This window comes from Xiphophorus couchianus, chromosome 12, assembly GCF_001444195.1.
Source record: "Xiphophorus couchianus chromosome 12, X_couchianus-1.0, whole genome shotgun sequence".
In the NCBI taxonomy this organism is placed as follows: domain Eukaryota; kingdom Metazoa; phylum Chordata; class Actinopteri; order Cyprinodontiformes; family Poeciliidae; genus Xiphophorus; species Xiphophorus couchianus.
In genome coordinates this window covers 10,794,011-10,809,140 of record NC_040239.1, presented here as the reverse complement: position 1 = coordinate 10,809,140, position 15,130 = coordinate 10,794,011, and the positions used below count along the sequence as shown (strand labels likewise).

The following is a 15,130-nucleotide window of genomic DNA, read 5'->3' as shown; positions in this document are numbered from 1 at the left end:
AGTGATTTACTCCGACAGGCAAAGAGAGACAATGACAGTGAGAAATGTAGGGAGGAAAGGCAGAGGAGTGAGCAAGTGACAGATGGCAAATGGATCCAGTACATCCTCACCGATACTGGCCTGCTTGGAAATTAAAGCTTAAGGGGAGAGAGTGAAATAACTTGTAAATGTCACAAAATGTGTACTGTACAGAGTTTAAACACTGAACATGAGATGAGAGTTGGGGTATTAAACTAATATTGAACATTTTAGGGTAAGCAATTCTGCTTTCTCATCCCTCTACTTAAAGAAGTTTTATTAGGAGGGAAATATAACAACCAGATATCTTTAAAATCCATATACAGAGAGAGATAGTGGAGAGTATTTTTGAAAACAGACAACGCTTGATTCATTTTTTTCCTTTTAAGGAAAAACAGATGTTAATGAGTTTTATATGTTTTTGGTTTTAGGCATGTTGCCAGAATGAAATTTTGTAACCGAGTCATCGCTGGCATATTAATTAAACACCCACGCATTTTCATCTATGACTGATCAAGATGGTTGAGAAAACGGTGCAACACGACACGAACAGTCAGCCAACCTGAGGGGTCCAGCCAAAACATTCCAATAAACACACTTTAAACGGTTGCCAATTACATCAACAAGCAAACATTGAGAAAATGACAGTTAAAATAAATACATTTTTCATCTCACCTACGTAACACCTCAATGAGAGACAGCACAAAGTGAAGAAAACCTAAATCTGACACGAAAATCTGTGAAAAAGGTAAAGATTAGGATAATGGCAAGGAATCCCTCAATGTCGAAGACAAATTATTAAAACTGCCAATGGAGAAAGGCAAACAAATGAAAATATAAGAATGGTTTGTTTGTTTTAATGCCAATAAAACGTTTCTTGATTATTATTTATATTATACTTATTTTTTTTTGTGTGTTGTATCTATATTTACTTATATTCTATATTCTTATTCCTTGTTTCTTGCATAATTTAAGGTTTTTCTTGCATAATTTAAGGTTTTGGTTACTCACATTTGGTGTGTACCTTAGTATTTAATTTGTATTTTGTATTCTTTTGCACTTTTGCTTACTGTGTGTTATCTTTGTTTTTTGCCTGGGAGCTGCTGGTAACTTCAATTTCCTGAGGGAGTCTTCCCAAGGGATCAATAAAGTACAAGTCTAAGTCTATTTTTGTCTAAAATAATAACTCTTGTACGTTCTTGTCTTTTGAAAAATATCAGTGTCATTTCCAATCAGAAACAAACTTTCTGTTGAACAATTTATCTAGCATGGTAATTAATCATTTTGTGCTTAACTGCAGATATGTGATGTATCAGGCAGGATAAGGAGCAAATATGTTGCTTACAGATGTTTTTAAACAAAACTGATGTAAATGAGGAGATCAGCTGGAGGCAGCATTAAATGCTAAGTGCAACATAAATATGAGAAAGATCTCACAAGAAATTGAATACATTAGGGGATATAAAGTGAGTCACCACCTATTCGAGATTCAGTATTTGCAGATTTACCTACTCACATATTTGTGCTGTGGAACATATCTCCAAATTATAAAATTTTCTGCTGAAAATGCAGCTTGGAAAGCTGAAATACCAAGGTGCAATGCTATTTCACATGCTATTGAGTATACTGGCAAAGTACTTTCCTTGGCATTGATTGGCTGTGCCCCCAACAGTTTAAATAAGGTTGGCTGTAGATATTTGCTTCTGCGGTAGAGCTAAGATGGTTTTCAGTGTGTATGCATTTTAAGGTGTTTCAACTTTTAAAATAGGCACTTATACTGCTGTACTGGTTGACTGATGGAGATTAGCTATGAAGGGAGCAGAAGGCTAAGAGACAGAAACAAAAACATAATGAAACAGCTAAACAAATGAACATTATGAAGGAACACACAAACCATAAACAGTAGTCTCATGACAGACAACACACCATCAAATGATACAAAAATGAGTCAAAAAACAAAACCAACACAAAAATCAGTCCCCGAGACAACACATTATAAATACATTAGAAATTTTTTTTTTGAAAGACAACTGCCATCTGGTTAAGTATGTTGTGTACTTGAGAGAAATATTACCATCAGCAACTTATGCATTCAGATTACAGGTCAGTCTGTGTCATTTGCATTCAGTCGGCAGTCTCTGATTAAGTCCCTCCAGAATGCTTGCTGCGTTTGTCCAGCTCATCTTGGTGTGTGTTTTATTTCCTCTGTGTTTTTATGCAAAGATAGATAAAGAAACATCTTTGACTCATCTTTATATTCATTAACCATTAAAGCATTTAGCGGCATCTTTTAATATGTTAGTCACGAAGAATTATCCTTTTTTCCAGAAAAACAATCTGGCCTTAGATTCATATGTTTTCATTGTGTTATCTAATGATTCATTTTCTACCAGCAAATAAACCGGTGAGTTACTTTTAATAGAATTACAAACAGCATGATACCAGAAATGCAAATCTTCCATCAGGCAAAGGATTTACGATCAGCTAAACAAACATTTATCCTGACTAGGTGATCTATTTGTGTTTTTAAAGCTCTGTTAATCAGAGGTGTGTTTGCTGATGTGCTGACCTCCTGTCATATCAATTACAGCAACTTAGAAGCAGACCTGCTGTATTCTAATCCTGTGTGCGCGCTACTCAGCCAGTCAGAACATCACCAACACTAATTGAGTGAGTCCAGAAATGAGAAGCATGCACAGGTCCTCCCTGAGGGGTAAACAGAGTCTACATCCCACACACAAGCAAACACACACACATGCGCGCCCACAAACTCATGCTAATGTAATTGATTTTCTAAATACTTCCATACTTTACGGTCACTGCCAAATGGAAATATATTTAAATAGTTTAGAAGATTATTTTAAATGTGGTAGAAATAACTTATGTGTGCACCCACTGTGATATGAAATCTTTCTTTAAGTCCTCTCATATCTTACAGCTAAAAAAAAAAGCTCCTCCAAGACGGCCTGTTAGCGCGATGGCCATTGAGATTTCCTTTTCATTGATTTGAGTCTTTCTTCATTCTTTCCTTTAGAGATTTGTACAGTAAAGTCTACGCTGCCTGATACATTCAAGCAGGTCCCTTAGATTTGCTATTTTATTGAAGTGCGCCTTTTAATAGGAATGTACTGTGCAAACCTATTGCTTCAGGACATCTAAGCCATTCTGCACATACAGCTGATATTGCAGTAAAAAGTAGATACAAAAAGTAACTTTTTTGGGGGGGCTTTTATTTATTTTATTTGTATTAAATATTACCAATAAGGACACAGTGGACAAAAAATGTTTTGACAAAACACTTGTCATGTGTACAAACGCCTGTGATATAAAGTGAGTTGGACAAAAAAAACTGAGCTGAATACATACAAAGCAAAGTATCTTTGCCATAGATGAATCCATTAAACAATTTCTTATTGAAGAGGTACAGTTTAAAAACAGTTTCAAATGACCACATAATGTTAGAATCAACTTCATCCACATGGATGTATTGCTGTTCGTCAAAGGTATCGACAGTCTAACTAGTCAGAGGCTCACAGTATGAATCTATTCATTTATTTCATCGACAGTGGGGAAAAGAAGTATTGAACACAAAGTTTTCTTCAGTAGAAACATTTCTAGCAAAGCTGTGAAATGAAATTACACACTGGATGTTGGTAGCAACCCAAGAAAATCAAAATGCATAAGTTCATACATCACGTTATATGTGATAAAGAGGAATGACAGAGAGATTAGATGAACAGGTGAAGAACAGAAGGTGCAAACAGGGAGAGAGAACAGAAAAACACTGAGATATGGCAGTATTTACTGCACAATGTAATGTGGCTCCCTATAAGTGCAATTTAATATCAGATTGTTTGGTTCAAAATGTTGGTCTAGAAAAGGTTTGAACAAACTAGGTAAAAGCAAAGAGCCCTTCCAAATTGTTTGCAAACATATTGATGGCATTTGTTAGAGACAGATTCCAAAACGTTTGGATTTTTCAATGAGCACCATTATTATTCCAGAACAGCAAAATGAAATATTATTTCATCATAAACCAGATCGTCCTTCCAAGATTTCTGACATTGAAGCCAAAAATAACCATTGACATTCAGTAAGACCTGGAATTTTTAGATGCAGTTTGCTTATAGAAAGAATAGGTAACACACTCTACACAATGACCTGAAAAGCTATGACTGTTTGAATTGAACAAGCCAGTCAAACACTGGGAGGTTTGAGTCTGCTTAGGTGAGTTCTCTTTGAATGTTTGGCAGAGAAATGGTATGCCACAGCATTATAGAACTAAATCTCACTAAAAGTGGAGCTTGGATGCAGGGACATGATGGTGTAGGGAAATTTCTTTTTACCTTGTGGTAGAGACAAACTTTATATAGCAAAATGGAACAGGTAATGGAAAAACATGCAAGGAATTTTTTTTAAAGAATATAAAGACAACATAAAGGCAGATTCCTTGATCAAGACCATGATCCCACAAACAAAGCCTTCATTGGTTTGAAATAAAAAAGATAAAGCTGAATTTTTTTTCATCTGACTGGCCCAGTCAATCATCTGGTACCAATTGAAAATCCGGGGAAAGTAAAGAGTACTTACAATTCTGCAAAGATGAGTGTGCCAAAATTTCTTCTCTAAAAGACTCATGGCAAGTTATTGCAAACGCTTGGCTGCAGTTGTTGCAGGTTTAGGGAGCAATCCACATGGATTTAGATTGCTCCTAATCACATTTTCACAAAGGGCTATTAAGGTCTGATTTTTAAAAAATTCCTTAATAATAAATATCTTCATTTAAAAGCAAAGTATTTTGTGGTTACTTGTGTTGTATTTGACTAATAAATTGGTTTGATTTTCCTTTTAACACCACTGTAGAAGAAGTCCCAAGAAACTTCAAGATTTGATTGCAGTTGAGTAAATCACAGTAAGCGATACATGGGTCGACTTTGTGAGTCGCTACAGACATATGGTGTGTTTCCACATCAACACTCATATCAGAAATATATTTAAGGATTAAACCTTTTAGCATGTTTAATACTAATTTCCCCAACTGTCCTTAAAAAAAGCAGCTTTAATAGATACCTACCTGTATTTTAGACGGAATACAGCAGCAAAGTTATCTATTTAAAATAAAACTTAAGCAAAGATAATGCAAACAACAACAACAAAAACAACATGGAGTTTCTTTGTTTTCTGTTTAATCACTAAGGCCTGAAACACTTTGGTTATCGGTCAGACCTTTGACTGCATTTGAAACTTAAAATGTGAAAAATATATTTCCTTTCATGTTTTAATTTCCCTAATCCCAACTAACAGACACAGACTAAAGAATCATAATATATTCTTTTAAACACAAAACAAATCAAAGTAATGTCAACATATCAATAATTTATGCGCAAATATACATTTCAAGCTAATTATTACAGGAATTAAAAAAAATAATTACAGTGAAAACTAAAAGTTTATAACAGCATAAAACATTTACATGATTATCATCATTTTCTTTTTAATCTTTACTACAGTCATGCCTGCTACCTTACCTGTAAGTCCCATCCCACTTTCAGAAAACTGTTCCTATGGCAATTCATTTAAATAAGGCAAAAGCATAAACAAAAAAACAACAAAATAATCTCCCAAGACACGTAGTGTTTTAAATGTACAACATCTTGATAAAAAATAAATAATGTACTGAGGTCCAAAAAGTTTGTCCACTCCCAGCAGTAAGAGCTCACCATCAGTTCATGATTTCAATTTAGAAACAAATAAAAAAATATGACTTTGTAAAAGACCTCAAGGCCAGATTTGAACTCGAATGTCAGACGTGGCCTCTTTCTCTTGTGAAACAACCAGCTGCCTCCCTCTGCGCTGTGTTCTTCGGTGCCGCTGAAACGAGTGCAGCCAATTCAAACGAAGAGCAAAAATAAAACCTGTGTGGGCAGTTAAATACTCTTACAATATTTCACATGGTGTCAACAGCTTTATAACATGCAGCAGTGAGGGATGTAAAAAAAGCATTACTAAAGAGGTCAGCCAGTGACACGGAAGGATTGCCTGCAAACTAATGAAGCATCTAACGTTTGGCTCATGTTTTACTTGCGTTTGTCGTTATTTCACTCTCAGTTAGAAAAACTGTGTTAAAATCAACACAGCTGTGTGTACCAGCACCCAGATAATGCTGCATTATACAACAATATAAGGTTTGTATCAGTGGACTTAGCAGGGGAGAGAGGAGAGAAAAAGAGATGAGGATAGAAGAAGATCCAACAGAAAGAGAGGTGATGAAAGGAAGGAGACTGTTGGCGAAATGCTGGAGTCCAGAGGTAACACAATACACATTAAAAAATGGCAGGAGAGAGGAACTGGAGGGAACAACGGCATTTCAATCAAAAGATGCCAGAGAGTTGTTTTAGCGAAACAGACCACAAGCAGAACTGCGGCCTCCACCACTAGGATCAGAGCCGCTGGGCTTCAGGTGTTTCTTCGCTACTACCAGGACCTTTTCCCTCGTGATGTGTGCATTACAGCACACACACAACATTTACACAGGTTCCCCCAAGCCAGGTGCTATTTAGAGACAGACAAGGTCAACAACCGCTCCAACATCTCACCAGTCTGTAGATGCCAGCGGCGGTGAACTACTCGCTCGCACCAAGAACAAGTGCAAATTCCCACCTCCTGCTTGACTTTGTAGGATCCATTTACCTCAAAGCCAAGGGGGAAAGACCAGTTCCAGGATTTGGTCAGTTCACAGAAAACATACAACAGTTGTAGTAAACCAAGGAGATTGTTATACAGTTCAGTTAACAAAAAAAATAAGTCGTTCTGAAACACCACCTTGTCCCTTGTCCCAAAAGATGAGTCAGCAAATTTTGGCAGTAATGTTCATGTCGCTTAAACGACCTTATAGACAAAAGAAATGTAGATGGTAGTCTTGTTACAATGAGATATCATCATTAAACTGAAACAGGAAGAACTCAAGAGAACTGGGTAAAAGCTTTGTAAAGTCTTTGAGTAAATATACAACTTTTTTACGTGTAGTTCCTTCTTTATACAGAACCCAATTAAGTGACTCCCTTACGCAAGTAGTTATAAAAAAACATTTCTCTTTCAGCAATAAGGGGATAGTTTGGATTTATGAAGTGATATTCTGTGAAGTTATCAGTGATAGTTCCCTCAGCTGTTGTGGAAAGATGTCATATCACAGCAAGTTTGTAGAAAAGAAAACAACTTCCCAAATAGGTGAATAACTGACATTTACTCAGTAAATGGGCACTCCTTGTTTTTGCTGAGTTTTAACTATTTAAAATGCTCACACTGAAATTGTTTTTATCAGTGAAATACAATGCAGAACACTCGGGATCAGAATCTAAATTATTCACATTTTCTGCTGATCTTTACAAGGCTCTAAGTTCAAAAAGAAGAGCAAAAGAGTAAAAAAAAAGTCAGAGTAAACTAATTATTAGAAACAGGCTGTTCGTCAGTTGATCAAAATTTAAAAAGGCTGCCATTAAATATTCACAATATGGCCATAGATCTGGGTTTTAGCTCAATTTATGTCAGGAATTCACATTGTCACGACCTGCTGATGGCAAAGGCGGGGGCACTTTGTCTTTGAACATGGCAGGAATGCTGAGTTGTGAGGTTTCTCTTAAATTAAAAGCTGATCCTCAACCCAAATGAGGGCATTTAAGGGCTCTGCATGGTTAAGCCAAACTGTTCTCACTGTCGCAGCTGTGTGATAAAAACAGCATCATTTTGTTCTCGGCCTCATGTCGTCTGTAGGAGGTATCCTTCTACTGCATTGTTTACTTTTCTACAAACTAACTGTGATATGGTGTCTCTGTACAGCAAGTTAAGAAAATAACTTTAAGAGAAAAAAAATCCAAGCTATCCCTTTAATGTGATTATCCAGTACAATTCAGTTTGCTGTCATTCAACGAAGCGCCCATAGACATCAGCTGCCAATAACCTGCGCAGGTTTTTATTACAAGCACTGAAGAATTTCTGTGAAAAATCTGTCAGACAAAACAATTTGTTTTATTCAAACTGGAGTATAACAATAGCTTATATAGGTTGTGGTTTGTTTAAGTTTAAAATGTAATTTTATTTCAGCTTCATTATTTTTGTGAGACCCATTATTCCATCCAGTATAATGTATGTTACAGCTTAACCTTGTATTCCTGCAATTAAAAAATGTTGAGCAAAGAACAAAAGTCATTTTATGGAAAGAAAAATTCTTCTCTCAAAAAAAGACTATACAAACAGGTTAATTAATGTCATGGAAGTTTTGACTGGATTGATTCCCTTTTAAAAACACTGACATGAAAGTTCATACTGAGACTTTATGTTGTAATGAGAATTAAGTTGCTGCCATATTAAACGCTCGGTTGTATTTTTTCTTCTTTTAAAAATTTTTAAAAAGCATGCTGTATTACAAGGACTGAAGTCTCTTAACCTGGACCACTGAGGAATGAGGATTTAATTCAATGTGGGATTTGGCAGGTTGAGAAAAACATGGTCACGAGCAAAAATCACAGTTGGGTCCAAATGTTCTTCAGCAGCAAATGGCTTCACTGTTACAGGCAGTCAAATAAAGAACTGAGCTTTAACAATGCAGACACCTCGTCTTTTCATTCAGTTTTACCGCCGTGCTGGTGCAGATGGCCAAGCAGAGATATCACAGGCGATGTCTTTGTGTCAAAGTGTGAGTTTTAGTGTGGGTGACTGTATTTGTGTGGAGTTTGTGTGTCTGTGGGCGTAAGCTCATCTGAACTGTCAGCATGACACAACGTGGGAGCGCTGATAGACGGGTGAGTGCCTTTTTTCAATCTCACTGCCTGATGTGTGTGTGTGTGCCCATGTGTAAAATCAAGCAAATTTCTAAACAAGTGAATCAAGGGCTGGTCTGGATTGCAAAGTGATTGTAAGCGCAATGGGAGGGGGGATTTTTATTTATTTATTTTTTTAAGGGTGAGTTTGGCGCGACGATAACAGAAGCAGCAGCAATGTTTTCTCCTAATTATTAACCCTTATGATAACTTAAGCTGATGATATGGCTGCTTATGGCTGGTTGTTTTTTTTTTTGGCATCCTCAACTGTCTCTCTGTGTGAGGGCTTGCAGTTCGGCCGTGTGCAGGGAATGCTGGAGGAAGACGTTTTTCCGGCTATAGCTATGCAGAGACAGAGGGCCGCGAGGTGGTTGTCCTAAACGGCCGGTGAACGCGGAGGAGGAGGAAGAGGAGGAAGCTGACGAAGGTGTGGGAGGTGTTGGCGAGGCCCGGTCTGATGACGAGATGTTTTGTGTGGAGCTCCCTCTGCTTGCGAGGCTGTGGAGACTCGAAGAAGCGCTGGCCCCGACTGCACGAGGGATTAGGCTTGGCGGATGGTGATCCCCGCCTCCTCTCTTCACCCCGCCGGACTGACTTGCTCCACTTCCTCCTCCTCCTGGTGTTAAGGACTCAGAGGAGGAGGACACCCCCTCAGGCTGCTTGGAGCAAGGAGGTGAAGCTGTGGTGGAACATGGGGGCTGATATGTACTGGTCTGGGCTGGTGTGGTGGGTGAGGTCTGGACGGAGGACGGGTCAGAGGAGCCAGAAGCCAGATTACCAGCAGCGTTCCCAGCTCCCTGCTGGTGGCGCTCCTCCCTGGCAGCATGGCGCTCTGCAGCAGCAGTGGGCCGACAGTGGTAAGGGTGGTGTTGGTTATAGTGGTCCCCTCCTTGTGCCGCTGACGCTCCCCGCACCAGCCTTCGCTCCCTTGGAGCCAGGCTGATGTTGCTGTTGCCGAGTCCTGACCACCGGCCTGGAAAGCTGATCTGAGGGAGAAACACAGGAAAACAGACAGATATCAGAGAGACTTCACTGAGAACAACTCACTCTGCTCTTTTTGGCAGCGAGTGTGTGACACAACCTGCCATTTTTCAAATGTTAGTCACCGAACATGTCTGTCTCAGGAGAGTAGGGATTATTTGAGAACAAAACACAGTCAGACAGAAAAAAATGAAGAGACAGGCAACATGAGCAAGTTCTGTCCTGTGTTCACGATAGGTTGTTAATTGGATGACATTTGGAGAATCATCTCTTTGGACCTCTGTTTTCTCATCTAATTGTCTCTAAACTAACCATTGCTCTGTAACGAGTAAACATACACCTTCAAAGAGAAGCAGAACAAGGCAGTACATTTATGGAGATATGTTATTAAGGTACGCTTAAATCCTAACTCACAAGGCAATGGGCTCTCACTGTTTATCACACACATACACGCACACACACAGAGACACAATAGGGAAGATGGCACATAAAGCTAGATGGCAGAAAAAGGAGCCACCTGTTCTCTTTCACACTCCACTGCACCCCCTTATGCAACATATCTCATCACTGCCCCTCTTCTCTGTAGCTCTCAATCTCACACACTTGCAGCTGAAATCACGCCGGGACCAACTGTGCAGTGTTCAGCAAAGAAACAAAATCTCATCTGACACTGAACCTCGAGGGAAAGTGAGCGGATTTGACATTTTCTAACACAATGGTTCTCTGTTTGTGTGTGTGTGTCTTTTCCCTCTGTGCTCCGTGCATATGCATGAGCATGTGTCTGTGTAATGTATATAGGCTCCTGGTGTGCATGGGGCAGCATGATGCCTATGTGCTTTCATTGTGTTTCTACGTACCACAGCTTACAAATTAATGTAAAAAGAAAAATCATGTTGAACCTGTCAGCAGAAATGTGATTAGCCAGCACAGAGCTAACCGAAAGCATGAAGTGCTTAGACTGCCAGCAGCACATGTGCTATTATTAACCTGCAAACAGAGGAGAGCTGCTTGGAAACCAGTGACCACAACAATCATAAAGTAATCATACTTTCATTTTAGGCAGAAGAAAATGTTACTTCTTCTATTTAACAGGCCAAATTATCTAAAGAAGTTCCATTTCTAGTGTTATGCTGATGCTTTGGTTCCATATTTTCCAAAATTTTGTAAAAGTACCACTAATACTGGTAGAGATTTTGATATAAATTACATTTTGCGGCAAAAGTGTTGGATCTACAAAATGACATGTTCAGGTGACCAGCCAAAGACCATTAGAAATGCAAGCTAATAGTTTCTCTAAGTTCACCACCAAACTTATCTTTACCAAATCTGATTGCATAACACTGTGTGTAGTTTTTGTTTGTTTTGTTTTCTGTTTACTGGGAAGCTGTGTTTCATTTTAAGTTCAGGTTAAAGAAACCTTCTGACCTTTTCCATTTTTCCTAAGTTAAAAATAAGATCTAAACAGAAAATAATATAACTAGGTTAGTATGTTCAGAGGGAGTGATGTGGCTCTTCATTCTGGCTTTGGAAGAGGAGACCAAATCTTGCTAAGAAGTTGCTGAGGGGATCATGAGAGCTTGATTTTCCATCCACATGTATAGACAACTCTTACAATTATGTCCCCCAAGGTATTTTGTGGGGTGTGTGCTGTGGGAGTATAGTGTGCCAGAGATGCATTTAAAAACTACACAGTCTTTGTGAAACAAACACAAGAACTGGTTTGTTGTTGTTGGCACAAAGTCTAGCTTATTTCCAGTAGGACAGGAGTCTAAATCAAATGAATGGTTAATGACCAGGTCTCTGCAAAACTTTGTAACATACCAAGGAGGTAATTCAGCTATTTCAGTCAGATGTTTTGGAGCAGAAATCAATCCAAAAGTTGCAGGACAGTGGGACTCGAGGACTGGAGTTGCAGACCCCGGCACTAGGTGCTGCATTTTGCACCAATTCTATAGGAAATGTTCACAGATGGGACTCCACTGTTTGGTCACAGAGAGGAAAGACTCCATGACTAAAAGAATAGTATTCTAAGTGTACAAGTGGTTTAATTCATCTTCTTCTGCAGATTGGATGGATTAATATACCTAAAAAATGTTTTTAAGTATGGAATATATGTATATATACATCCATCCATCCATTCATTTTCCTACACCCTTATCCCATTGGGGTTGGGAGGGGTGCTGGTGCCCATCTCCGGCTATCAACAAGTGAGAGGGTACACCTTGACTGACAGGCTGTCAGTCCATTGCAGGGCAATGTACGTATATATATATTTATTACTTAAATATATATGTATACGTACATTGCCCTGCAATGGACTGATTTCGTCTGCTCTTTATTAATACAGACGAAATATTAGAAAATACTTAACGCAACAAAGATAACGTAACGTTAATTACAGAAATGTAGATAGTAGGCAAATTTTCTCTCAACACCAGACTAGAAATCTTGGTCTGTTGTACGATTTCTATCTTCCAACATATGAAAGGATTCTGCATAGGTTAAGCTCTTATTCAAGCTGCTGTATGAAGAACAAGATCAGGTAAACACATTCAAGGATGATCTTCAAGATGAAAGAAATGGGAACAAGGGCAACCTCTTTCAGAACCACTTTGTTCATGATATGGATCCTCAGTTTGTGGGGTTTAACAAAGTAAACTGTGAAGCGATTGTCTGATTGTGTTTTTTATAACACCTTTAATGCTTGGATTAAAATGAGAAGAAAAAGAGAAAAGAACTGCATATTTCCGTCTAAAAACACCTAGTGTTATTGGAATAAATACTCTTTACTGTAGGTTGTTTTAAAAAGGAGTTCAAAAAGGGCTCTCCTTGGTAAGTCCTTTGAACCTGTTCTGCATGTCCGTCACATACATTATACCACACCTTCAGGATAAAGGAATGCTAATTGACGTACTCATTAGCTTCAAATAAATAAAAACGTGAACTGAAGCTTAGAAATCTGCACTCTAGCAGCTGAGCTGCAATACGCTTTCATGCAACACTCTGCCAAAACATCAAACAGTGTCGTTGTCCATACAGCTTACTTAAAGAGCTTGGGGAATGCATCCCTACTTTCTAATGGACTCTAATGGATGGATAAACACTACAACACATCTCACACATTCCTCGATCTAATGAAGGGGAGTGAGAATTAACACACCAGACACATTTTCAACATGGGGCGTTGTGAAGAAAACATGGGGGAATTGTTACAGCGTTGAATATCTGCTGTGCACAATGTATGCGGGGCGGCTTAATTAGGGCTAAATCACTAATCTTATGGAAAAAAAAATGTAGTTGTTTTTCCACCCATAGACATCTGAGAAAACAACAGAAGGTAAGGCTCAAATAGTGAGATAAAAGTTGGCAGGCACCTTGGAAGTAAACAATTACCAGAGACTGCATTATGTGCTGATTGAGGAAACATATGTTGTGTATCAAAGAGAGATTTCTAGTCCATCTGAAAATGACACCATGAATCATCTTCGATGGATCAAATAAAACCTCGGTGGTTAAATATGAGTGCATGTGGGTGCAATGTACACAGGTACAACAAGTTAAGGTTGAACAAAAAGGCAAATACAAAAAGCACAGACAACCAAGGAAGACAAGATAAAAAATACAGGAGGTGAAAAAGGAGAGAATTGATGAGAAAGCGATTAAACACAAAGATAAAGAAAAATGACTTTAAAACTGGAGCGAACAGCAAACTGTGGAGAAAAAAAGAGAACAAGACTGATTTACAAACTCAGGTGTCCTTTCTCAAGTACACGCTCTGCGGCAACCAGGCTGCCAGTGTGTGTTTGTGTGCAAACACTCTGGAGAGTACCTTGGTCTCACACATGGTCCTAGGAATACACACACACCCACACACACAAACACACCCTGACACAATTACACCCTCATACACACACCCAGACCAAGGTAAATCAGATGAGGCTCCTCTAGAGTTCGTTTTTATAGAGTCGTGAAGAATAAAGCAATGGGGCCATGGACAAGTTGGCATTAGCAGATCCTTAAAGATGTCACTTGTATAATGATTGCCATAATTTGTCTTAGATAAGAGACAAATTAATGATCTATGTTTACATTGAGCTGCAACTCCTAGAAATCTCAGCTCAACATAACTTGAAAAAATAAAGCAACGAAAAGCTGCGTCAAGTCTAGTTAAACCCCTCTACAAAACAAATGAAGCTTAATAAGTAAATCTTTCCCACTGAGTTTAGAGAAGTTACACTTTTTCAGTATTAATTATTTATCTTCTTTGATGCCACACACATTATAAGATCTAAAAACTAATGTGGATCTTTGGAAGAGGGAAACACCAAAAAGCTGCTTTGTGAAAGTAGTCACATCGCTTGAACTTTTTTACATTTTGTTGCATTACAACCACAAACATGGATGTATTTTGGGGGGAATAGAACAATGCAAAGTTGCGTAAAACTTCGAACAAGAATTAAAAAGCCAGGATTTTTAGAAAGAAAAAAACAGCTGGAAAGTGTGGCATGCATTTCTATCAAGTCCTCTTGAGGGAGTCACTACTTTAACCCTCCCATGGTCTTTAGACTTTTACTCTGTGCGCGGTCTGGTTGGGCCACACTGACCCTGCGTGCGATTTTACAAGGTTTTTGTAAAAGCTTCCGAAATTGATGGTCTGACGGGACAACCCCTCCGCTTCCAGGCCCTCCGACCTTGACATTTTTGACACTCCTGTTGAGCGTCGCACTAAGATCACAGGAGGGTTAAAAAACAATTTTTTGCTGCTAGTCAGAGCTTTCTTTTGGTCTTAATTCTTGACCAGCTATGTACTTATAGAAACTTTAATTTCTGCCCATTAATTCTCAGAAAAAGTGTCTGCACAGCATGAAGCTGCCACCACTTTGCTGGCTTGAAAACTAGAGGGCATTTCTACACTGTTGGACAGTGCAGAAATGATATTTTATTGCATTGGATGGAACAGTGTTATTTGTGATGGTAAAAGCTTGGGATATTGTTCCATAACTAGCTAGAGAAGGCGTATGAATGATTTTGCAAGGTACTATACTGCTAAATTCTCATTTGGCAATAATTAAATATATTATTTACTAAAGCATAAAAAAGTTTAAATTGTTCTTTCTTACTCCACAAACCCTCATATTAGAAAAGTATCTCACTAATCCCTGTGTGAATATTCAGCATTTATGGGAAAAACTAACTATGTAGCCTCTGAATGATCACCGTGGTCCTCAAAGGACATAAACAAATAAATAAACAAACAAACAACTTGGGGTAAATTGATAAAAATTATCAAACTTTTATCAAATATTCTACTCCAC

General features: G+C 38.4%; 1 protein-coding gene across 2 annotated transcripts in view; it reads right to left on the bottom strand.

Moving 5' to 3' along the window:
* Window positions 1-4,775: 4,775 nt before the first annotated feature.
* The window catches only part of ccser1 (coiled-coil serine-rich protein 1), a 146,366-nt gene continuing 136,011 nt past the window's right edge, over window positions 4,776-15,130 (bottom strand). The window contains exon 11 of one of the 2 annotated variants that reach the window (XM_028033710.1): window positions 4,776-9,820. In XM_028033710.1, the coding sequence (XP_027889511.1) occupies window positions 9,098-9,820 (723 nt within the window). In that variant the 3' untranslated portion in view covers window positions 4,776-9,097. The remainder of the gene's footprint in view (window positions 9,821-15,130) is intronic. The other variant, XM_028033711.1, reaches the window with a different exon arrangement.